The sequence below is a fragment of the Spodoptera frugiperda genome, chromosome 25 (assembly GCF_023101765.2).
Source record: "Spodoptera frugiperda isolate SF20-4 chromosome 25, AGI-APGP_CSIRO_Sfru_2.0, whole genome shotgun sequence".
Classification (NCBI taxonomy): domain Eukaryota; kingdom Metazoa; phylum Arthropoda; class Insecta; order Lepidoptera; family Noctuidae; genus Spodoptera; species Spodoptera frugiperda.
The window spans coordinates 141,901-169,202 of NC_064236.1; the positions used below are offsets into that span (position 1 = coordinate 141,901).

General features: G+C 37.7%; 1 protein-coding gene across 6 annotated transcripts in view; it reads right to left on the reverse strand.

Annotated features, from left to right (window-relative positions):
• Nucleotides 1–27,302, reverse strand: part of LOC118282267 (kalirin) — a 164,673-nt gene that overhangs the window by 54,683 nt on the left and 82,688 nt on the right. For all 6 annotated transcript variants that reach the window (XR_007707087.1, XM_035603282.2, XM_035603274.2 and 3 more), the window contains exon 30: nucleotides 15,035–15,296. Coding sequence is in view for 5 of the 6 variants with exons in the window: in XM_035603282.2 (XP_035459175.2) it covers nucleotides 15,035–15,296 (262 nt within the window). In the remaining variant the exon portion in view is untranslated. The remainder of the gene's footprint in view (nucleotides 1–15,034; nucleotides 15,297–27,302) is intronic.

A 27,302-nucleotide genomic window follows, 5' to 3' on the forward strand; every position in this document is an offset into this window, starting at 1 on the left:
GGGGGTAGGCAGAGACAATGGAACGCTTAATTGCTTCGAATCTTACATACCTCTTTCGCTTCGTCAACAGTCATCAGTGTTTTCACCAATCCAATTCAATAGGTATCAATATTGACATGTCCCTAGTGCAAGGTTTTGGACAAACGATGTCGTAACGCCAACTTGTATTTTGTCTGTTCTTGAGTGTCTGTCCACTCACTTGTGCCATAGCTAAGATAAGATAAGCCGTCGTGCCGGTTAGTGTGCGATGCCCGTAAGAATCACGTTTTATCAACCATCACATGTAGGCATGTGTATACGCACAGTTTCACAGCAATGTGTAGGAGGAGCTTCATTAGTCATGTGGTGCAGCTTTCAGGGACAATAGTATTTTAATTGTATGTTATTAATATTGGTTTTATAGGTTCCATATTATTTTTCGATAATTTATCGGTGAACCCAAATTCTCCGCCAAAATTTGACTTTTCCCTGAATTTTGTTATTGACAGTAATTTGACGTTCACTTTGCTGGTCAACGTAGAAGTAGATGAAAACAAATTGTAAGTGAGTATTCACATTGGCATTAGCTACGAGTTCGAGTATATGTACAGTACCTATTGGAAAACGATGTGTACGCAAGCGAAGCCTTAAGTCTGTGATTAAATGTTGCAGGGTACATGACAAACTTCCCTCGAACATCGTACATAATGATGTACATATATTGCACAATGTCGGTGCATCGGTAGGCTGTGTTTACACGAGACGAACTCGGAACTTTAGTGAGCGGGATGTTTCCAACGCGTCGAGTTCATCGAATGTTTATTAACAATGCATAGATCGGCGTGCAACCTTACTCTACAATACAGTTATCCAACGGACAATTACTTTAACTAGTGATTGCCTAGTGGTCGAAATTCGACCATATACGATTTAATTTACAATACCACTTAACATACGTTCAAGGATATTTTTTATTTAACGAATTGCTATTAGTTTTGTAAAATTCAAATTAATATATTCCGGCGCATCATGAACAGGAAAACTCTATTCATATGAGACGTGAGAATATCATCGCAATGTCTGTCGATTTTAATGTTTTGTCAAATACGATCAGATATGTTCTATGCATGGTAGTGTGTGTAATGTTTTATTTATTGATTTAATGTACTTTATAAGCATTATTTTTGAAAAATATTAGCGTTCTGCACTTCTCCTACACATAAACTAAATGTACCTAATTTTATGCTCCTACGTCCGGGCAATTATCGTAAAAAGGGGTCCCAAGTTTTTGCATTACGTATTAATATATAGATATTCGTTCATTTTTATATTCCCTTCCCGGTTGTCGTAAGTCTCACACAAACATTGTTATCATACAGTCACTACTACTCTCTACTACTACTCTTCTTGGTCTATAAATTCTTTTTACATAGAATTTATTCAAATAAATCTCAGTTGTGTAATGTAATATGTATACAAGTATTAATTTACGGCCAATTTCAATAACCTATCTATCTGCAGATTTGATGACTAGAGATACAATTTTGGCATAAACTCCATACAAAATGTGTTAAAATTGTATCTGTAGTAAGTAAATCTATAGATAGACAGGTTATTCAAGTTCGCTAATTCAGAAACAAGAAACAGCGTAATACCTAATCGCGTATTGAATGAAATAACGTTAGAATCAGCTGTAGTATACCCCAGAGTACAGGGCCGTGGGCGCACGGTTTACTAGAGCCCCGACGGCGCGCGGCGTCTTGTCAATGTAACTTGATTACCGCACGCGTAATGCCGCTGCAGTGTTGTTCAGCATGCACACCGCACACTGCACTTACACAGCACATCCATCGCCGCCCGCCGACAGACGTCAATGTGTGCAGCCACACTCGTATACCCTTTCAAAGTTCCATTTGCAGTAAGCATCTCCCTATCGTGTGCTATATGCACAGCTGCACAGGTAATGTAACTTTGGTGTTGCATTCGAAAACGCAATTTCTGCAGCAACGTCAAAGAAGCCAACGATAAGCAAAAAATGTAGTAAGTAAAGTAATATTTTCCTAATATAAAACCATGTTTTGTACAGGACTCGGAAAGCTTCAATTTTAATTTGCTGTCGGTGCACCTGCTGCCGCGGAGCGCCGCAAGTTGCTTTGCTTTTTTAATTTGTTTGATTTCAGGTTTATTGACATTCCGGAGTTAACTACAAAATTTCCTCAAGATGTATTTGACGTATTTTTAAAAGCTCCTTAGTCCAATTGAAGGTAGAAATTGCAATTTCCATTAGAAATATTAAATTTCGATGTAATACTGAACAGATGAAGCAGTTACTGGGATTCTTATATAGAAGTTCAAAGATCCTATGCTAAGTGAAGGGGCTGGCAGAGTAACAGGTAATAAACCGGAGACGATCCATTCAGTAAGTTGCTGTAAGCTTTCATCAAGCTATCACGCACGCAGATTGTGAATCCATAGCAGTATGAGGTGTACATGAAGTGACCATCCGGCTCGCTGGACGCCATGGCGTGCTGCGGCTACCCGTGCTGTGCAACGCCATGATCACGCCGCGACACCATGCTAGGTATAAGGTACCGAAATTATGTAATATGAACTAAAAAAAAGTCTTTGAAATAAGATTGAAAATTATTTGATTAATAAAATCCTTTGTCATGCCACGCCGTACCGTATAAATAAATTACTAACTGTATACGAAACAAATAACATTGGTAAATTGCGTCGGGTCTGAGTGTGTGACACGAATAAAATAATATTTCCCGAAATAATGTATACAATTCTAATTAGTTTGTGTACGATAGATGTGTGTGCGATAGAGGCAAACAGTGCGCGTCGCGTGGATTGTCCGCGCCGTGCCCACTGGCAGTTACTTTCTTACGGATTCCTATAAAATATTAACATTCGTAATGTACCTTTTACCGAGAGTTCAGGAGAATACAAATCGTTATAACCATCACATTAGTTATTTTACAAAAATACATAAATAATAAGGTACAGCAACATTTCAGACAATTTAACCATTGTATTAGTTTCTGCCAGTTGGACAAAACACCCTTTGAGTTATCCCAGACCATACTGCACCGCTGTTACGAATTGTATCCCGATCTCTTCAGCCGTTGACGTGGTTGAGTACCAAACAAACACAACGACACTAACTCAAAAACTTTCGTTACATAAATATTTGTAATATTACTAATACTCCCAAGATACGTAGACAGGCTTATGTCTTTTGAAATAAAACGGACACTTCAAAGGAAACGAAAACATATCAGGAATATTTTTAACCCACTTCCCAAAAAGGAAAAGGCTGTCAATTCGGTCCATATATTTTTATGTATGTACACAGATTACGTTCGTATACCGAGGACCGAGGTGTACGCCGAGGTTTACTGTCCGATCTGCGTGATTCTTTTTTTTTTGTTCAACGGAAGGAAATACTTTGGGTTTTCAAGAACTAATATCAGTATTCAGCACTGTGTAATTACTTTTTCGATATAATTCGTGTCATGTCAATGATTTAGGTAGTAAATCCTGGTTCTAATATTAATTCCCGCTTTTATGGCAGATTATGAGTTTTAGTACCGTAATTGTAATATGAGTTGAAACTTACATAAGGTCGAATACTAATATTAGTGTTTCAGTTGCTCCGTCTCCTTTGGTCCTTTAGCGGTTTGTTTCAGTTTGGTTATACATACGGTGGGGGTGGGCAGTGTGGGCACGTTGCATTGCATGCTGTCGTCGGACAATAGCCTAATTTGAGGTGTACGTGTTGTCCGATAATCCGCCACGCAAGCTGCGGCCCAGGGTCAACGGCCGGGGTTGGCTACTTCACCCAGTGCGACATCAAGTATTCAACATTTCAGTCAATAGCTTTCATTAACGGATTGGGGAATTGACAGACAGGATGACCACTTTTGATTTATAATTATAAAGTTGACCACAGCTTCCATTATTGATACTGATATTAGTCATTACGTATGTCTAGTACTGCCTAGCCGTCTCTGGAAAGGTTTAAGTATAATGAATATGCTCCTCTTGAATCTTCGTTCATAGCGTGTGGGTTCATCTTGTATTTAATCGGCCAGTTAGATTAGGAAAACTATTAAACTCGTTATTTTTCGATGCCGCTATTCGTTTGCAGCAGCAACTTTCAAACAGATACAAAATTTTAATCTAAAAGACGGACCTCACAACAAAGTATCCTACTATATAGTATAGTCAAGATGTTCGCAACTTGCTGCATCACCATGATTTAATATGTGCAACTTATGATTTAACAACGATAAATGGAAATAGGCTACTACTTGGTGGCCGAGGACCGACTACCTGCTACTGATTCCGAATGTGGATAAACCGACCAATACATAAATCATACAAGTTTTAATATGACTATGTCATTAACCGACTTGATACTCCGCTTGTGTACCTACCGTTTGTCGATTTATGCACGAAAACAATGTTTGGAAGTAACAATATTCAAAACTATGGCAACACTAAATAAAAGTACGTCGAACATCATCAGTTGTGAAACTGTGATCGACGTCGCTAACGAACCGTTTCGTTGTGTTACAAAATAGTGAAATTGGAATTTCAGTGAATACAACTTAGAAGAACATGCAAAATAACAATTCGGAGCTCGAATGATAATAATTCGAGTAGATACAGATTTTTATCAGAACCAGAAGCTGGACATATTTTATCGAATTTAGATGATATTTTTGCTCGAACTGCGGCTATGACAGGTAGGAATCGTATTAGTGTTTATATTTTATCTACCAGAGGGGAAATATCTACTAAATAAATGATTTTAAGAGTAAAATGAGAATTATTTACCATGCACGTTTATACGTTAGTTGGGTAGTTTGGAAACAGCGCGACCACAGCTTATGAGTTAAATTGAACACTAATTTTAATCTGAAAATTATGATGTCTGTAATTTAAAATAGTGTTATTTTTATGTTCCAATAAAATTTGAGGCTTATCTTCTGTTAATCAAGGCATTAAAAATAATGGCAAATTCGAAACACCTGAGAATACCTGGTCCTGGTGCTCTGGCCCGGCTGCCAGGAGTTACCGACTGTAAGATAGCTCGGAAGTGGTCGCTTTACATTTTGTGTGGGGTTCAAGTGCCTAATATGATGGTAATCGAAATCAATGATTTTACATCGACATCGTTTTGCCGGTGGGAGCGTATATTGTAAGAGCGTTTTGTTTTGTTTGAACGCCTCGGGTTAATGCTAGTGTCTCGATATTTTAGATTCACTATTCAATACGCTATTGGTAATTCATGTTTGCTTCTAGTATAAAGTAATGCGCCAGCAGCAATTTTACTTTGGTTGCGCTGAAGTAACAATAATGGTGAATAATTTATTGAACAACATAATAAAAGCAAAACAATTTATAAAACCATTATTTACGAAAAATTATAAATAAAAATATACTTAACTACTTACAAAAACAATATCATCCAGTCAATTAAATCATTATGTATTTGGATATCATTAAGGAGGCACAATAATTACAAAAATAAATATTTAAATTACACATTAACATTGAATATAATTAAATCGGCTCGTCGGATGTAGCATCAAGTCAATAGCGTAGAGGCATAAACCCTCCTCTGGCGCGCCCTCTTGTAATTAGTGTGTTGAATCGAATCAATACGATTGATGATCTCGACTCACATAAAAGTCTTTTGAATTTGAAGTGAAACCACTAGAGCCCCACTGCCGTACGTTGGTATAAAGGTATACTAGATAGTACTACAGCAATTGAATAAAAAACAAAATATATCGCAGAGTAGAACGTTAATAAGACATCTTTATCACCGGCTGTGTGTTTACAATTGTGTACGACGCCGAACATAAAATGACTGATACATCGTTTAACCTTGGTAAGCCTTATTCCAAAAATCAAAGTGTTGTTGCCTGTAAATAATGTTCTTATAAGTGATTTCGTAGATGAGAAAGGAGAGCCGTTTAAATCAATTTGCATTCTGATGTGAAACTCGATATAAAATGATTGTTGCTCCATTTGTTTTGAGCGACCGCAAAGCCTCATGATACGCCTCCGCTGAGCCACCCAAGTTTGTATTATAACTAGATCAAATCACATTACACTCGCAGACAGTTCGATCTGTGTTTGTGCGTAGTGCGCAGGTAGGGCTGAACTCCGGTGGTGACGGTAAGCCAAGACAAACACCATGACTGAAGTGCTATTAGGCGTAGTGTTTCTGTCGCGCGGCTCTCCCACAACACTGTACACACCGGCCTGACATCGCGGAACCAAGGTAACCGCCACACGGCCGCCGCCGAGCTCCTGTTGACACATTGTTATGGCACTGTGTGCCAGTCTGTATGTTTGTCTGACTGACTGAAAGCCAATACTGGTCAGTACTCGTCAGTCTTGATTGCATCGGGTTCGAAGTTGTAAGTGAGGCCAAACATTTAATGGGCGGCGACTTGGAAAATATTTAAAGCAATGTTTGTTGACAGTCACATATTCACAATACGTGATATGCATATTTTGTAATAACATTGGGTCGGCGCAGTGTTGTGTGACAATATTTTGATGCTACAATTTTATTAATAGTATTCCGCATTGACAATATTGCTTCGATTTAATCGTGCTGTCGCAAAATACATTTTATTTTGATAAGGAACGTATTGGAGCGCTGTGTTTACGAACACCAAGTAAATAAATCACAATAATGTTTGCAACACGCGTATTGGTTTTAGTTTCAATAACTAAAGGAAAATTTATTTGGCTTTGCAAAATTGAATCAGTGTTCACATATTTGTTGAATAACAGTCGTAGATCATTATTTGCTGCAGAAATGAACTGAGTTAACAATGCGGCGAAACAAACCATACATAATTTTTAAAGAGCTTTATGACGCAAACATTGAATCAGAAACTGGGAACATACCTACTTACTAGTTTCCAACCCACTCCAAAGACGTCATGTTCCACATATTGCTGTAGAAAAGTAATTGTGTAATTGGTTAAACAAGTCTTGCCGAGCCAGTCATAGAGATAAGCAGAGATAACTACGTCCTTTGTTTGCTGCACATTAAATCAACTCGTAAACAATGAACGACAGTGTAACATGCTAATAATCATAATAAGACAGATACGTCCGCAAGGCAGCTTGTGGCAAGCTGTTGGGCAGTGGCGACCCCACGGACTTGACTCCCGGGAGAGGCCCTATTTCGTAACTCCGGTTTGTACTCGTGACTATCCGGAGCGGCCTCTCCTGCCTCACTCTTGCCTTAATCGGCTGGTTTGTGTGTAGATTCGCAAGAGTGGAGTTGCCTTCAGCTCCACTTAGGGCAAGGACGTATCCCAGTAAGACGCTGGTAGGGGTCTTGACCGTACTTCCGGGATTGCTCTGATAGCCGTGGGATGCCACTCCTTCCTCAAGCAGCTCAACGTTTGTTGCCCCCTTGCGCTACATGCTAGCGGCCTTTTCCGGGGGCCCATTAATTGAGTTTGCGAGTCACCCCCTGCATGTTTATCCGTATTTTTCAATATTGGTCAGGAGCAGGGGCCATAGTCCCCATAGTTAACCGGTTAACTATTCCACAGCCACCCACACCCCTATCCCTATAATTTCTTTTTATCATATCTCACAATAGTCCTTCATCAACCGGGGATTGTCCTTTGGTGTACTTCCATAGTGCATACAGGGATAATCGCCGGCTGATGTCCCATTACATTTAGATTTAAATTGTTCAACGGGCCTCTGCGAGTTGGCTTCGGCTCCTCGTATGCCTTCCAAAGGTCCGGGACCCTGTGGTCCCGTGCAAGTTAATGAACATATATAATAAGACAGATACTTCTTTCAATAACTACGTAATAATGGAAGTGGATGGATATCCCTCAATATATTGCTTGCAACGGTTTTAAGAATTTTCAACGACAGGAGCTGAACAATGCCGCTATCCCCACTCATAGCGTTTACACAAACAGACATAACTTCAAGGAATGTTCATTTGTAGGAAACAGCGCAAGGCTCGCAGCGCCACGAGCACCAACTTAATATGTCTACATTCTAGATGGAGTACCAGGTCATGAAAAACGTTTCAATAATTTGCACTCAACTCTTCACTGAATGCATCTTGCACTCAACCCGTCAATTAGTACCAATCGTGTCGCCTAGGCGTCACCACGCGTCATGCGCGCTATAAAACAAGCATGTAAACAAAACAAGTGCCTACATGGTATAAATGACAACATGCTTCATTAAATTAGAAATTACCGGTAAACTATGGCAACTTTACCAGACCCTTGGCAACTTTACCATACTATAGGTATTCGGTATAAACTCATTTATCTAAAAATCTACCCACTAGAATTCTGTTTGGTAATAGTAGTATTTTTTAGACTTTAAATGGAAATATTTACTATATTTTGCGTACACGTAAGACTGCTATTATGCCAGTAATGGCCGTTACAGTGTAGTGCGTGAAAATGTGCTAAAAGTTAGTAGTTCCTAAATTGTGCTCACAGAGCCTAAATTATTTGTCACAGGTGAGTGAAATTTTGATCTTGTATGTATAATATAGTTGGGATTACTGTTGTAATGTCAGCAATTGCTTTTTCTTTAATTTATTGATAAATAATCGCTTCGGTAATGTTGACACAGGTTAGGTAAAGTTGCCACGGCCTGCTTTGTGGCAACTTTACCGACAGTTAGGGTTGGCAATAAATGTTTTTTTCCTTGTTTGTGTGTATGTAACCATTTTCGAATACCTAAATTTCCCAGCATAATAGTGAATATCCTGGATGATAAGTTATAATGTATTTAATAATACCTTTTGTTTTAGAGCCAAAATGGCTCACATGAAACAAAACCGCAGATAACTCGGAGTTAGACAATATAAAAAGTATACGAAAGTAATGGTAAAATTAGCTATGGAGATAGTGAAGTCAAAAAATTAAAAAGTCATAAGATTAAACATTATTTTGTAGCCTTTTTTTACAATTTTAAACATAAATACTTAAAATTTTAGAACTTAATTTAGTTTAAAAGGGAACAATATTTATGTCAGATATTTATGCTTTTTTTTACTTTAGGTTTAAGGTTTATATATTTTTTTTAAATATACATGTCATAAAAATAATTCTCATTTTTTGACAACCCCGAGCGTAACAAATTATTTGTATGTAAATTACGATGAAACCCGTGGCAACTTTCCCAAACGTCTGTGTAGCCGTTATCTTTATAGATTTCCTCATATTGTTTGCATTATAATACGAAGAGGTCCTAGATGAAGCCCTCTGTACCTCAACAACTCTTTAATATGCAATACACGATGAATACGGCGCGTAGGTAAAGTTGCCAAAAATTTGGTATCTTTACCCATGTTGTTTTTTCTTTACTACGGCTAAAGTAAGCGTTTGTATATAATGACGATTACGGTAAAGTGAGCCAGATAGACTACAATTCTAAATATATAGTTTTGGTTTCTATGCGTCTTATGGTTAAAAATATATTTCGATTTTTGTTCCAAAATATGGTAAAGTTGCCATGTTTTACGGTACATTTAAAAAGTACTTAGTAAACAGATTACTTATCGATCGAGAAGTAATTAAATGTTTATATTTTAGATGTAACCTATCGGCGTCCAATTTTATTCATGTTATCATTTTTCCTGTGATTAAAAATAAAATATAAGAATAATTTTATAATTTTAATTTATTGGATTGTTTTTTTTGCTATGTGTGTAATGTATTATTTATGCACATCATAAGCTGCACGCACATTTCCGTCGCCAGTTTTAAGGTGAGGCTCCATCTACACATCATATAATGAAAGCTTAATACATAGGTACCTACCTAATGTACCGATATGAAACAATTATAAATTATAAAAGAAAATGTTTATGTCTTACTTTCTAAGATCCTATTCCTCAAGAGATTGTATTGTACAATTTGCAAGGGCACGTTGCCAAATTCGGCTCCCAATTAGCTAAGATTTATTGATTAATGGCAGCATTGTATGCAAAACAATGTACAAAGGAGTCTCCTGCCCATGTCAAAGCGTTACCAGACGGATAGTTCTCAAGTAACCAAGGTACCTGCGAACATCGCACATTTCTGAGGCATATTTCATTGCGACAACATCATGGTCGCGTCACCAAACAATACGTATCCTATATCCGGAGGTAATTCCACCTGGTCACCACTTGGCCGAGGAATTCACTGGTTGTCGGCGACCAAACTGAATTGACGTATCACTGCAGACACTACGGTTGCGCGACTATTGTATGGCAGTGCTTTAATGAGGGTGGTGCCTGCAGTGGCCAGTCTAATGCATCATCTAATCCGCAGCCATTCAGTGAACTGGACGGGGCCACTCACTTAATGGCTGCTAATTGATTAATGGCGAATTCTATCGATTTACTCTACCAAATAGCATTGATGGATTGCAACACGACACACGTACGGAATGTTATCGGTTTTGGACAGACGCAGATAACTGAAGCAGCAGAAATAAATATTTACTCATATGATTCGCTAATAGTAGAAATTACCTAATGGATCTTAGTGTACAAATTGATTGAACTAGGCTAGACTAATTAGGCGGCCTTAAGAAGATTTAAACTTTACAGAGGAAAATGTGCAGAGACAGAAGCATTAACTAACATTACACAATAGCCTAAAGGCACAACAATGGCACAAGTCATTCATGACTTTTGTTTCCGATAAGCATAAAGTTTCAACCGTTGGTCAGGAGTCGGTATAATCGGAACCCAGTCGTTTAATCAGTATTTACTAATATGGCATTTGCATTCATCATCATCAGCCGAGAGACGTCCACTGCTGAACAAAGGCCTCCCCCTTAGTCCTCCACTTATTTGCATTACATTAAAAGAAATGGCTTCGTTTTTAGCTTTGTGTGTGGAAGGTAGAGAAATGGAGCCAGTTGATGCATGCTTGCGGAAATTATTATTAATAAATTTCATTTCTTGTTCTGGTACGTTTTAAGTTGCACGAAACGAGTGATGTACAATCCACAGCTATACACCTTCACCCAGACAAAATCTGTATGTAATGAAGTTAATAATTTATTACCTTAGTTGATAAATTAATTTGCACTGTGTCTACAGAAATGTTTCAGTGATGCGATGCAATGCAAAGAACAAAGAGGCACATTAACTACTCGAATGGCAACAAAAGCGTGTGTCGACACTTCAAGTGAGACAGCTTCCAGAATGGGTAAGCACGATTGCTATTCTGTTGTAATTAATTTCTGAGTGAATGTTTAGCGTAGTGTAAACTGTAATGAGGCTTTAGTACAAGTAGTTTAATAAACATGAAAGCCTTGGAAGTTTCACCAGCACTGAAGTACATCAGTCACAGAGTGGATGTACACGACGACACAGGAAGTCGCATGTGTCACGTACACATTAATTCACGGCGTTACAACATGCGGGTACCACGTACCCATGCTAATGACGTTACGGGGACGTTTGAACCGCAATGTAACGAACTTCCTATCTCCGACCGTCGAGGATATACGGATATGTACGTAACATTATTTCCGACGCACAGTCTTTGCTTCTCGATTAATTATAAACTCCGTATAAGTTATTAAAACTTTCGGAAGGCGTCTCTTTACAGGAATCCCGATCAGGATGCCACTGTCAAGTGAAGAACATTGTGTAGCTAATTAACAAGTCAGGAACTTTACCCTTACTTTACATGCGAACAATATTCTTTACTAAATGTGTTTATATTTAAAACTGTACATGAATGTATCCCTTCCAAGTGGTGCATTATATCGTGATGAGCGAATTATAAACTACTCACGCGTTTAAATCTCGAACCTCGTACTCTGGGATCCTATTGATACGGCATACGAGTATTAGAATTAGATTTGAATGGACCAATGGCAAGTGTTGCCTGGCAACCCGTCAGCCGTCAGACTACATAAAATTGCCCGTTGAAAAGGTTCCAACATTTGCATCAGGCCTCGGATCCACTGAGACAACTTTATTGGATCACAACTATTGGAAGCAAAGTGGAAATGTATTGTCTGCTTATATTTGGAAATTATAGTTTATTACCTACTATTTGATGTGTTTACGTCTGTTCCACAAACATGATAAAATACATATTATTCTGAGAAAAACGAAATTATTTCTGCGCATTAATGTTATAGGAAAATTATTATATTGTAGCACCGAGTTGCAATATAATGTCATGCGACACTTATACGCGCTCACTTCGACGGAGACGTAACTAAAAGGAAGACATTCATAACAAACAATGTTGAGCTGCAATTTTTCATGTTATCTGAATAATTTCTACGACAATAGAGAACACACTTACAACACAAACATGTAACACATAGCTTTCTGTGTAATTCCTTGACACATAACATAGCAGGTTACCGTACAAAAGTATGTTCACGCGGTTGTTGGCCTAATTGCAATTAAATATCTGATCCGCAAGAATCAGGTTGTAGTGGGCTACGCTTCAAACTGGTCGATTGTACAAATTAATGACGCAACAGTCAGCATGAGCTCTTTTAATGACAGCCCTGATTTAATTGGAAAACAAAATAAAATACACCGTACAATTAATTACAATTCTACGAGGTCGTGTCGGCGACGGTGTTTTCCTATTCTTACACAAATTGATAGGACAAGGAAATAAACCTCTATTTAAATTACTGAAAATATATACTATACGTTTGCACTGACTATCAGGTGGACACCGCTATTTTTTTGGCTACGGAATGTTGGAATCAACAACATCAATAGTTGTACGTATGTACCTATGTGCTTCTATTGGATTTTGTTAAAGTTTGATTTGAAATGTTCGGCACCGAATTTGTTTCGCATGTCGAACCGAGTTCCCGATTGGATATATTTGTTTTTTTTTATTTCGGACAACGCAATTATTCAACCACGGAGCGGTGTGAGTACAGACCAAACAAACAAGAACAGCAGGGTGTAGTCCACCATACCCTGTTCTAGCACACTGAGCATCGAACTGGTGATGAAGGACGACAATGCTGCACCCGCAACAATAATAATTACATCTGACAAATAATGTTTAACAATTATAGAGCAGTAGATTCATTTTAAGTATGGGAGAGTCGAAGTATGTTCGGTACAACCGAAGCTTTGTTTCGCCGGGATAGTGAGTTTCCCGGAGGCCCAATTCCTCCTCTCTCCAATATCCCTACACCTCTATCGTCAAGTAAGTGTGCAGGTGCTGCAGGTGCCCATGAGCGGAGCTGATTGCTTACCGTATCAGGTGATCCATCGGCTTGTTTGGCGTCCGGCCTTCCCTATAAATGGGGCCTCGGCCCAATAAATATTTGACGCAAACTGTACGCCAGACGTGGCCACAATGCCCCCGTTTTTAGAGTTCCGTAGCCAAATGGCAAAAAACGAAACCCTTATAGATTCGTCATGTCTGTCTGTCCGTCCGTCCGTCCGTATGTCACAATCATTTATTTCCGAAACTGTTGGCCCTACATAGTGGAAACTTTGTAGGGTATTCTGGTAACCGCTATTCGAATTAAAAATAAATAAATTTAAAAATGAAAGGCTGCCCCCCTTCATACTAACCTAACCGATCCGTGATGGGTGTCTATGAATAGAACTTTAAAAAAAGACATTAAGGTTTTTAAAACGATTTTCGTTAAAATCAATTGTTTGAAAGATAGACGCTTCCAAAGTGGAAAAATGATTGCCACCCCCTACCTACTAACTTTTAAAATAAGGGAGTGAGAAAACTAAAAATATATAGATTTCAATGGAAACTTTCAACGAAAATTCGTTAGAACAAGATATTATTATTAAAAAAAAACGCAAATATAACTTTATCTTTCATACAAACTCTATGTAAAACCAAGTTATTTTATGACTTATATTATGTCATCTACTTGCTGCTACGGAACCCTTCATGGGCGAGTCCGACTCGCCACTTGGCCGGTTTTTTTTCTAATAATCAATAATCATTTATTATTATTTGTTTATAAATTTCCCATACGTAATTGACACATGATGTACGTTACACACCTCCTGCCTGTACAGGCCATACATTATGCCTAACACGGTCTCCCCTTTGCATCAGCTTGTTTTTGTGTGTGTGTGTGTGTGTGTGTGATTTAATTGATACCACCCCTGGTCCCCTGTACGTAGCGAACTCGATGATAATCTTGTGAATCAATACGGGAACCCATTTCCATTGACTATCATGGAATTTCATCGTGATAAGGTTCATATTTGTACGATGAAGGTAGGTAGGTAGGTAGGTAGGTAGGTAGGTAGCTTTACACGAAATGAATATTGATGTGGTTTGAGGGTAGCCGTCGATTATAGTTTTTATTCTAATGAACAGCCTGATAATTCAGTTCCATTATTTAGATCTTGACCTGGTGACCATCGCAACACCTGGTAGGTATAGTTCAGTTCACAAACTAAAAGCATTTTAAAGACTCAAACAAAAAGGTTCGGGTGGATTAAGAACCTCCTCATTTTTCAAATTTGGTTAATAATAAAGTAAGCTCCGGGAGCGCGTACTTTACTACCCGGGTGACTACATAATAACCAAATAAGACACTTTGATCCCTGATCCGCGGTGGTTGGAAACAAGCTCTGCTGCCTGTCCAACTTACAGGATCATACACATTGAGAGCTCCGTCTGCTTCAATTTACTGACCAAAATCTGTAGTAATTGGTATATCATATGCCGCGTACTTCGTTGTTTTAACATTTAATAATGAGAAATAAGAAATTGAAGTGCCCCGACACCAGTCTAGTATGAGCCAAATATTGCTGAACAGAATGGTGTATCTGTAACCTTTTTTCATCCAATTAAAAGTTAGTTATAAGTTGTCCTTCGTTTTCTTACAGAGGACAGGTAAGTTTGAAGCGAGATCAGAAAATGTTTACTCGTAGATAACTAGATACTAACAGTGTTACAGTTCCTATTATACTTAAAAAAAAAGTAGTTTCCGAAGTACTTTCAAAAGGTAATGTTAATAGCTGTTTAGCGTATTGAAGTACTTTACTTACCTAGATTTTCGTCGCAAGGCTGGCTGAGAGGTCGCCTGGAGGGTGATGTCTTCTGCTGCGGGTGGTGGTGCGGCTGCAGCTTGAGCACGTGCGCGGGCACGGCGCCCTCGAGGGGCGGCTCGCCCGGCACGCGCACCAGCCACCAGTCGGCGCGCGCCGCCCACGGCTCCACCACCTCCACCTGCTGCCCCTTGGCCACGGACAGCTCGCCGGCGCCCGCCGCGCTGTGCTCCGCCACCACCCACGTCATTTCTGGACCGGCCTGCGCAACAACAACATAGCATTACGGCACGTGTACGGCTGTACGGTGTAATCACATCACGCCAAACGTTGTTATAAATGCCTCGCTGGTAAAACAATTCAGCCCACGATGTAATGTACTTCAAACCACATGGTTCCCTTTTCGCTATTAACTACGACATATTTTGGTTACAAATTTCCTTTGACACCATTTATTACAATCAGAGGAATTTCACAAGGATATTAAGATTATTAAGTAAAATGGAGCACTTAATGAAACCCAAAATACTTGGCAACGTTAAATTGCATCATGTTCTTCAGCTTTTTGTTTCCTACAGTTCCCACAACTTCATTGCCAGGAAATAGAGGATCATTCGAATTTAATTCCTGTTTTAATAAGAATTATGGATATAATGCAACAATATAAAGCAAAGGGGTTTCTTTGAAAATGAATCACAGTCAAAGAACACGTAAAGGCTGAGTAACAATTCCTTGGAGGTAGTGGCAGTAAGGGATCGATGGCGGCTCGATACGAGTTACAGATAGCACAATTCGCCAGATAAGGTTCACTGCCAACAACAATACGGCCACTGATAAGGCAATATGTTAAGATAACGTTAGTAGTGGTTTCAGCAACGAGTCTATATGTATATGTTACGGTAAATCTGATTAATTGAAAATTATTAATAATTTAACAAAATTATTAATAATAACCACACATTTTGGTAAAAGTGAATAATCGATCGAAATTTATTACTTTTAGTAGTGATTATTAATAATTCACGACACATATCGGTGAAAGTAATAAAATAAATAAAAACCCTATGTTTTTTGACCAGCATGTATTTATTTATAATATTAAACACCGTCTTACGATTATATTAATTAGAGATCACATAAACAAGGTTACTTGTACTTGCTTTAAACCGAAAGAACAACAAATTCACATATTCTGCGCGTAAGTGCGGGTCTGCGGACGGCGAGTAGGGGTAGCTCGCTGCCCGACCTGAACCAGACCCGTGCGTGCGACGCGTCGAGTTCTGCGCGTGCCTCAAAGAGCCATCAGATCACCACAGATAGGGCCCAGTAGGGCTGGTGCCTGATCCGGAGCTGCGGACTACCTAGCTCCCGGTTTACCGGGGCTCCGGCTCGAAAAGCAGGAGTAGGAACGGGGTGGTTTTTAGTTAGTAAAAGTCTGACACTCCCTCTCGCCTCGCCAAAAAGGGCACATTTATCACAAAATTAACAATAAAATTATTTTAAAAATCTAATCTACCTTCAAACTTATGCAAAAAATGTGGTACATAAAATTGTAACAAAAATAAAATTAAACAATTATTGTTTCATTAACAAAATCAATACGAATCCTAAAAGCAATAATCAATAATCATATTTGGTTTGCCTGTAAATCTTCTGTAGCACCTATAAATGCATAAAATTTAAATTTTAAAAGTATTATCATAGAATTCAACAAATATTTGTTGTGTAAGTACAATATATTGCCTTTTAAATTGAAATAAAAATTACCTCTTACCGTAACATATATATGTTACGGTAAGAGTGAATAATTGAAAATTATTAATAATTATCTACTATTATTAATAATTACCGAAACTCGAGGTAAAAGTGATAAATTAATCACATTTGTCGGTTATTATTAATAATTTTACCCTAGTAATGATAAATGTAATAAGTGGCCAAGATGTTATTTTTATTTCAATTTAAACGGCAATATATTGTACTTGCACAACAAATATTTGTTGAATTCTATGGTAATACTTTTAAAATTATAATTTGATGCATTTATAGGTGCTACAGAAGATTTACAGGCAAACCAAATAATTATGATTGTTGATTATTGCTTTTAGGATTCGTGTTGATTTTGTTAATGAAACAATAATTGTTCCGTATCCTCCGGGCAGTCCTCGCAGTGATGACACCCGTGCTTTTCCTCCCGCCCAATCAGAAACAGGAACCTACCCAAACTCCCATGTCCGGTAAGCACCTGTGTCAGGCAGTAGGTGAGGACGCCGTGGCGTCTCTCTAGCCACTCCTCAAACAGGGGACTTACCGCTGCAACGACAGCGAGCCCAGATAAATGTAGAAAGGCACTATTTAATATTCTAGTTCAGAATATGTGAATTTGTTGTCCTTTCGGTTTAAAGCAAGTACAAGTAACCTTGTTTGTGTGATCTCTAATTAATATAATCGTAAGACGGTGTTTAATATTATATAAATAAATACATGCTGGTCAAAAAACATTGGGTTTATATTTATTTTGTTACTTTCACCAATATGTGTCGTGAATTATTAATAATCACTACTAAAAGTAATAAATTCCGATCGATTATTCACATTTACCAAAACGTGTGGTTATTATTAATAATTTTATAAAATTATTAACAATTTTCAATTAATCAGATTTACCGTAACATATACACACGTATATAATGACCAACTGTTACGTTGGTGGTCATTCGTATTACAAACAAACGAAATTATTCTTAGATTGATATGAAAAAGTGAAGAGAACTTTGAGAGCGGCAGTCCATTGAAATGAGTCATACATTCCAAAAGGTATTACGAAAGCGGGCGTTGGATAGACATAGATATTGTTGTGTCGCTCGCGTACCGCATGAAGGCCGCGTACATCTGCAGTGTATAACCAATACATCTATGAGGTGCTTGCATGTCGCTACATTTTCATAAACGTTGTCGCTGGCTGGACGCCCACCCAACATTACCACTTACTTACGATCACGTCATGGTATCTGAAGCAACCTTTATACAATCCCGATGATCATTTTATGATGATTATTTCGAACACAGCGAGACGGATAAATTATAATATGATTTACGTATTTATAAAAACAGAACATTTTATTCCCATCCCTACGCTTTGTTTTTCAAAACTGTCAAATAAGGTTTATTAGACGGTCAGAAAAGTGTATTATGTCCATTAGTTGATTACGGTAAAGGAATGAATAACTTATGTATATGGAAACGAGCAATCCTAAAGAGTGTACCTAATCCACTTGAGTGTTTTTCGATATGGATAAATTATTCAAGTTTGTTTCACTTCACAAACATTAATATTTTAATAATAAACCACTCCGAGCTGAGTAAGTAATAGTTATTTACAAACATTGTACGTCATTTAAATTAATGTAAACCACTGTTGGAAATCCACAATCGAGTCAAATACACTCGAAAGAAGGAGCAGGCACAGAATTACCTAACATTAGTAACCCTAGAGAAAATCATAAAAACCGACTTCAAAATGGTAACAAAGCAGAGGTAGTCCACATTGGGCACCCAAGCTAATGGCGCCGATGATGTTCCATTGTATTGGTACTGAGTTGCTTACTAGGCTAGGTGGCGGCCGGCGGGCGGCCCGGCACATCCACGCGCCGCCAGGTTATACCAAGCACACATTTCCCGGGAACTGGAAACACGCACTGACCATTTAGCTACCGTCACACAATGAGGGCTGCTTACACCCACCGGGATACTCCTGAGAGGGCTTAACCGCGACTCTTTTAAGACGTCTGAGTACCTCTTAGTTAAGGGCAGCTTATACTAAAACACTTAATTATTATTATTAACACTTGTTTTTGTATGTTCCTAGGTAAAAAGTACTGAATCGATTTCCAAAACATTCACCATTGAACACAGACAAGACATGAATAACGTTTTCAAAAAAGGCTCACTAACCGCGGCAGCAAAGTGGCGGGCGGAAGCTAGTTATGAATAAAACGAGAATAACATAGCATTGCACCGAACATGGCGGATTTCTTTTATTGGGCTTTACGTTTCCTATATTAAACTTCTGCGCTGGCCTGGAGAGGAAATTTTTAATTAAAAATAACATAGAAAAGTTATGTAAAGGTTTGTTTATAAGGGGACTGGAACTGGAAGAAACCACAAAAAGCAACAGAAACTTTCTGCAAACAGCAAAAAGTGGAAACGATGTGAAGTAATGTTTAATTTGTTTCAAGTAGCAGCGAATGAATAGGGACTGCGTACAGCTCTTGTGTGGAGTAGCGCGGAGCTCGGCTTGCGGGCCACGGGCTACGTGTTGCTAAGTTAACATTTCTCAGGACAGAACTAAGATGAACAGATTACACGCGGAACAAACTCATGTTGGATAATATATTTTCGAAAATATACGGTGTCTACACAGAATCCGGAGGAAATAGAGTTCGTGTATGAGTTAGTGCGGCCCGCGATAAAACAAACTACCGCCACCACCGCGGCCGCCTGCCTGCCAGGTTACACATCCTAAAACGTTTAGTTTACCTTAATTTTACTGCAATTAATGTTAGTGTAGTGCTTTGCATGGTTAGCGGGAATAGAAAAATTAAAAACCAACCAAGTGCGAGTCGGACTCGCCCATGAAGGGAAGCAGCAAGTAGATGGCATAATATAAAAGTTATAAAATAACTTGGTTTTACATAGTTTTTGTATGAACGTAAAGTTATATTTGCGTTTTTTGAAAATGTAATATTCCTAAAAACGTTTCCATTTTTTATTTTGCATCAGTTCCATGTATGGAGAGCTCCCTTTAATTTATAGATTTATAAATTTTTATTCGAAAATCGAATAGCAGTTACCAGAATACATCACAACTATGTTCTACAAAGTTTCATCTATGTAGGCCCAACAGTTGCGGAAATAAATGGCTGTGACATACGGACGTACAGACAGACATAACGAATCTATAGGGGTTCCGTTTTTTGCCATTTGGCTAAGGAACCCAAAAAGATTATTATTTACTTTTTTTATAGCTTATTAAGCGACAGAAATATCGTCTCATGTTTGTACATCACGAGTGAACGTTTCGCCGCGTGCCATCACCACACCGAACAGTTACATTGCATGCGTCAGCAGGCAGTGGGTACCCGCGCGGATAGTTCCCGCGGACCGTGCGAGCCCACTCTGGCTGAGAGCTGACTAACGGATTATGCACTACACAGACCGGGCAAAAGCGTATTTCAAGCCAAACATCGACATTACGATGTAATCCTCGAGTAGAGTATCCCACGATAAGCCCACATCCAGCAGTGGACTGTCGCGGCCAGCGGAATGCAACATTATTGTTTATTATTATTTAAGTTTTGATCGAGGCAGCACACGCCGCCCATACACATTAAAAATAAAGTAAAAGTAATTGCAAGATCATTATGGTTTATAATGATGATCAGATGAAAGTAATTACCTTGAGGGTGGAGAAGTTGGAGTCGCGCCACAACACGAACTTCAAGTCGTTCATGGTGCGAGTTCCAACTCATCACTTCGAGACCTTCCTCAAGGAAGAGTTTTGGCCGAAGGGTGTCGTCTATCGGAGATTCCGAGGAAGGCTACGCGACACCACGCAACGTAACACGACGCCGACGCTTCGTGTGCATTAGATTTTAAGTTATTTTTATATAAAATATGTATTAGTATATAATTCAATTGTAATATCTATGTATAGTATTTTTCTATGGGCCTTTGATGCCTGAAGTAAATAAATAAATAAATAAAAAAAATAAAAATAAAATTAGGTGACTAGACTTACGAAAATAATATTAGATGAACATAATTTTGTTCTGAAAAATATCACAATAGGCGTCTATATTTCTAAAACGCCACCATTTACAAACATTGCAAAGAAGCCTTCAAAATACGTTTGACAATAGAGATCGCAAGATCCCGTGTGATAAACGCATGTTTAAAAATGGAAACTTGTTATTTTCAGAGCCGTGGTAAAGGTGCGCGTTGTGTGCAAATAATATTGTGTAACATCGATGGCCTCTAACGCCCTCATCTTTTCACATTTCCTGCATTTTATAACACAAATGGAAACGTACGTCAGTGTGCGAACGTTCTTGGGATCTTGTGAGTATAGTGACCGTAAGGACTTCTTTACAAAGTTTTGTGTTGTTTTTGTTACATGTGAGTTTGAATTTATATATTGGTTTTCGTATGTTTCATTAAATGAATCATCTCAACGAATGAATCTCTAAGGGTAAAGGGTTATTACTACAACATTCGGATCAGGACGGACCTACGTTAACGTAGGAAAGCCCCACATCTACGCGGGAGAAGCCAAATGCGGAAATAACTTGCTTGTATTTTACACCAGTTCGGATCTGACAATGTTTGAAACAATAATAGCAGAAAAAACTAGATGATGATATAAATGCTACTTTTTAGGGTTCCGTAGCCAAATGGCAACACACAGGTCACAGCCATTTATTTCGGAAACTGTTGGGCCTACATAGTTGAAACTTTTTAGGTTGATGTATTTTGGTAACCGCTATTCGAATTTTGAATAAAAATTAATAAATTTGAAAATTAAAGGGGGAACTCCATACATGGAACTGATTAAAAAAACATTTTTTTCATCTAACATATCCGTGATACGTGTCTATGGATAGGTCTTTAAAAAAGACATCAAGGTTCCTAAAACCATTTTTCGTTAAAATCAACCGTTTGAAAGTTAGATGCTTCCAAAGTGGAAAAATGAGTGCCCTCTAACTTTTAAAACAAAAGAGTGGGAAATCTAAAAAAAAAATGTATACTGCAGATTTTAGTAGAAACTAACAACGAAAATTGGTTTGAACCAGATATCATTATTAGTTTTTAAGAAATAAAACATTTTCAAAAACCGCAAATATAACTTTGTCGTTCATACAAACACTCTGTAAAACCAAATTATTTTATAACTTTTATATTATGTCATATACTTGCTGTTACGGAACCCTTCATGGGCGAGTCCGACTCGCACTTGGCCGGTATTTTTCTTTTGAGAGTTTCAAATGTTTGAAAGAAACAACTAAACAGTATTTTATGTGCATAAGTAGGATTCTAGCGACAAGAACAATTTCGAAGAATTTGATCTATAGGCTGAGGTTAAGTAAAGATTACAGAGCAATAGGCGAGCGAAATGCTTTGTAACGGCGGTGTAGTGAGAGTGGCACTATTGCCAGCTACCGTTAATAATATATCGGCTTATCTCCGAGGGTGCCGGCTCAGCCTATGGCTCCGGTTAATACTCACAAAGCTCCACGTACTAATGAATTGTTTATTCAGCAGGAATTTACTACAACACCGACAATTCTATTTTAATGCTATAAGGAATTTGTCTTTGTAAAAGAATTAAAACAACATTTTTTAATATTATTTCATTATCGTTTTTCGGCCTCGGCTATCCGTTTTTTACGGAAAATGTTTATATTGTCGTGTCTGGTGTATTCCATGTTATTGAACGCAAACTGCTTGGACTTGGCACATTTTAACCGACTTCCCAATAAGGAGGAGGTTTTCAATTCGGCCGGTATCTTGTTTTTACCCGACTGCGCCATTGCGACTGGTTTGAGGATCGATTTGCATAATTATTTTTTTGTTCACAGCGAAATAGCTGTCATTTGTTAGTTATAAACATTTTAATTATACTTGTTGTTGCATTGTCCTCTATGATTAGGAAAACAGTTGTAGTCTCGGCTTTAGTCCGTGGCGTCACACATAATTTTAAAGATTAAAAGCTTAAATTTCTGAACGCAGCCATGCACATTGGCAACACTGCGTCTGCAACACTAATTTCATTCGGATTTTACGGTCACGTAACGGCGTCACGTTTTCCCACCTTTTTACCAATTTTTAGTTAAAATAAGTGTTTCTAAAACTGTAATATGGGAAAGATAAAGTCGGAGTCAAGATCTAAACTGCTGAAGAAATTGAAGAAACTTGAAAAGCTTATAGTAGGAACTTTTGAGCTCCGATTCGAGCGATGATGGTATTCATCTTTTGCAAGTTTGCAACAAAGTTTATAGCTTCGCTATGCAGCAAAACATTTAACGCTACACCGTTTAAAGAACGTGTGTTTTTACTTTTGTGCCTGGGCGTCTTGCGCTTTGCATGTGTATGTAAAGGACGCGGCGACATTTTGCTATTTCATGCGCGATAGGTACTTATGTACAAGGAATCGCACGAGCATTTACAAGGCCGGCTATTTTCTAGCAAGAACTGGCCTGACCTGTGGGACGTCCTGCGGGGGCGTACGTGGTCTACAATGGCTAAGTTATCAAATAATCAACCTCTGGGGTGTTCTGTGGGAGCACACGCGGTTGAGTCTTGCTAAGCTATCAAATAATCAACCTCTGGGGTGTTCTGTGGGAGCACACGCGGTTGAGTCTTAAGCTATCAAATAATCGACCTCTGGGGTGTTCTGTGGGAGCACACGCGGTTGAGTTTTATATAACCTTCAAGGGAAGTTCTGCGGGAACTTACATGGTTATATTGTGATGTGGCGAAAGCCACATGCTGTACCATAAGCCACATGCTGTACCATAAACCACATGCTGTATCATAAGTCACATGCTGTACCATAAGCACAGCTTGCATTGTGTTTTGCTTCCAGAAACTGGAAAGACACTATTAACATTATCACATTACATGGAGGAAGACATTGAAAATGTCCCTCCGGATAATGAATGCATAGAATTGAGCAATGCTCAACAAAACGATACATGTACAACAAGATGTAAATGTTGAAAATATAGAATCTTTATGAAAATTACCTGAAGCCTTACAACATGAAGAATGTTGGATCCTCAGGTAATAGACATATAAGGTGTGAAGTCACAGCTGGTGAGAGTAGGAGGAGAGTTACACAAACAAATAGCACAAAGGTGATTGGGGGAATGGCATACTGATGAAAACTCACCATTCTCCAACATGAAATTAATGGTGCCTCTTTTGTTAAACCCGGAGGTAAGCACTACAATCAATGATTAATTATCCCAGAAGTGTGACCAAATGATACAAACAAAACAGTAACAAACCTCAACAGCCTTGGCATGTCTAGGTTCATGTCTTCAAATGTGCATAAGAGATAATTAAGGACATAGATGGATATCATTAAAATACTGAATGAAGCTCCAATCCTACTCTGTGACTATAAATTTAGTTAGAAAGGGACGTAAGTCCCTCCTGTTATCAGTTATAAATAAAAATGTGAAAGATTTTCTATTGCAATCTGGAACAGAAATCTATCTATTTGGTGAAGATCTAGGAGAAGAGATCAGAACAGCAAGATCAGTCAAAAGATCTGGTCAAGAACTGAGGTGGCTGAAACAAAAAGGTTCACTACAAAGCGAAGTACATGGGTGCCTCAGACAGGTACTCCTAAAATAAATAATAATAAAGCTTTAAACTGGCGGGGTCCTCCTCAGGCAGATGCTAAAAAGAGGGGGGGCCGTCACCCAGAGCACCAGCAGCAGTCAGGACCAGGGAGAGCAAGAGGAGTCAACCTCAACGCAAATGAACCAACAGGTGAGTAGACTTAACTACCACTTATATAATTGGAAACTTATAACTCAGGATCCAATTATTCTCAGTTGGGTTGCGGGATACTCAACCCCTTTGTGTGATAAACCACACCAGAGTTTAACTCAAGATCCAATTATTCTCGGTTGGGTTGCAGGATATTCAATCCTTTTGCATAGTAAACCATACCAGAGTTGTACTCAAAATGATAGGTTTTCTGAACTAGAATCTTTACAGATCACCGCAGAAATTAACCAGTTAAGTACTTGCTATGAAAGCAATACAAACTTGCAAACCTGTAAAAAGATTCATTGTGTTCACCTATTTTCCTTGTTAAAAAGAGCAATGGAACTTTTCGTTTTGTTCTAAGTTTTAAGAATTTAAATAATTTTGTTGAAACTGAGTATTTCAAATTGGAAAATACCGAACAGTGTGCAAGTTTTTACAAAAAGATGATGTTCTTGTCATCTTAGATCTGAAATATACTTGTTATATGATAAGTATCAACAAGGATAGTGAGAAATATTTAAGATTTATTTTTCAAGGAAAACACTATCAGTTAAATGCTTATGTTTTATTCTTGGGCCTTTGTACGGCTCCATCAACATTTACAAAAATCATGAAACCAATGATGGTTGTATATCAGCTATCTATTTAGATGATTTTTTGTTTTTTAAGTATATGAAACAACTATGTTATTATGTTACATAAACAAAATTGTTATAACAACAGTGTATACAAAACATACAAGCAACTGTGAATTTACTAAAAACATTAGGATTTATAGTTAGCCGAGCTAAGAGAATAGTTAAGTGTGATGTTACAACTGTAATTTTTATTGTTACTATTCAATACTATAGATATGACTCTTAACATTACTGAAGAGGAAAGAAATATATTCTTTTATTGTTTTTTCCAAGCTATACCCTATGCGCCGTAACAAGGTGCGGCTGACAGATTCAGTAACGTTTCGTATCACTCTTGAAAGTTGCTGCGATTTAAAAATTATGCCTTAGTATTTTAACTGTATCACATTCGTATTATGTTATATCATTCGGAAGTGTAGTTAATTAAATTAAATCCAACCGGAATGTTCTATTCTTTAAATAAAATCTATTGAAATCAAAAATAAAGTAAAGTGTTATGCGTATAACGTAAATCCATAGTCGTGTTTAGTGATGGGATGTACTGCTACGATGGATAGGTAGTCGATGTTTTTTTAGAATATAAAACGAAAATTATGCGTCGTTCAATTATCACTCTTAAAAAACCTTTAATTATGTGGGTAAATCTACTGTAGACGCGGCTCTCTCTGCCCGAACCACAGTGACTTTATCAGAGCACAAATATATAGTAGAAATTTCCGGCGCCTTTGATAATGCGTGGTGGTACTTAATCTGAAAGATCGTGGTTGCTTTAGTAACATATACAAACTAATATACACTTATATTCTTCACGGTTCTGTAAAACTGAAACTCTGAAACACCTCAGGGCTCGGTCATAGAATATTTATTTTGACAAGTATATACACGTAGTTACACTGCACAACTAAATAACACACACATTTAATAAAAAAATTAAAGAGAATTAAATGTATGCTGCGAGTATCGATAGCGATAAAAAAAGATTTTTCTAATGTCCATCCCTAAAGAGAGACGTCAACGTCATACTGGCATCTGTCAGCCGCACCTTGTTATAGCGCAAAGGGTATAATAAAAGAATTACTGTATAAAATTATGATCAAAGTTAGAATTTAGGCTAATTAAAGGCTTGTTTTAAAAATGTTTGCTTATAAATGAAGAAATAGTGATAATATTACTGCAGTATATGTATAAATAGATTAGGAGGAATTTAATATAATTTTTACATAGGATTTCTAAGAATATTTGGCAATGGTGTGAATTTTAAAAGACTATTGTTTGATGCTAATTACATAAACACTAAAGATAATGTGATAGCATTTTTGAGTCTAGAAGGAAGATAGGAAGATAGACATTACAAAAAGGTAATTTAAAAAACTAAAAAACCCGACTGCGTTTCTTTATAACATGAAAATGAAAAAAGCCTAAAACAAGAATACAAGAAAAATTTAAGCAGTCGGGACCCATTCTAAATATTATGAAGACTTAGTGAGGGCACATACTTTCTAGAATGGGTCCCGACTGCTTAAATTTTTCTTGTATTCTTGTTTTAGGCTTTTTTCATTTTCATGTTATAAAGAAACGCAGTCGGGTTTTTTAGTTTTTTAAATTACCTTTTTTTTATTTTATTTTCTTTTAGTTTTATTATATTTTGATATATTATCTAGTGTCACTCTCACAGTAAATACGAATCTAACGACACGACATCTAACGACAGTTTTTTTAAATTACCTTTTTTTATTTAATTTTTTTTTTATTATTTTTTTATTTTGATATATCTAGTGTCACTCTCACAGTAAATACGAATTAAACGGAAATCATCATATCAAGCGGAAATCCATCGAGTCGTTCAGGCTAGAGAGTGAGAAATATTCGAATTTGGCGCCATAAATCCGCCATTTTGTTTTTTTATTATTTTAATGTATCTAGTGTCACTCTCACGGTAAATACGAATCTAACGACACCTCTCAAGTCAAAATCCATCAAGCCGTTTAGGCTGCAGAGCGTGCCAAACAATTATACATACATACATACATACATACATACAGTCGAAAAACATAACCCTCCTTCTGGCG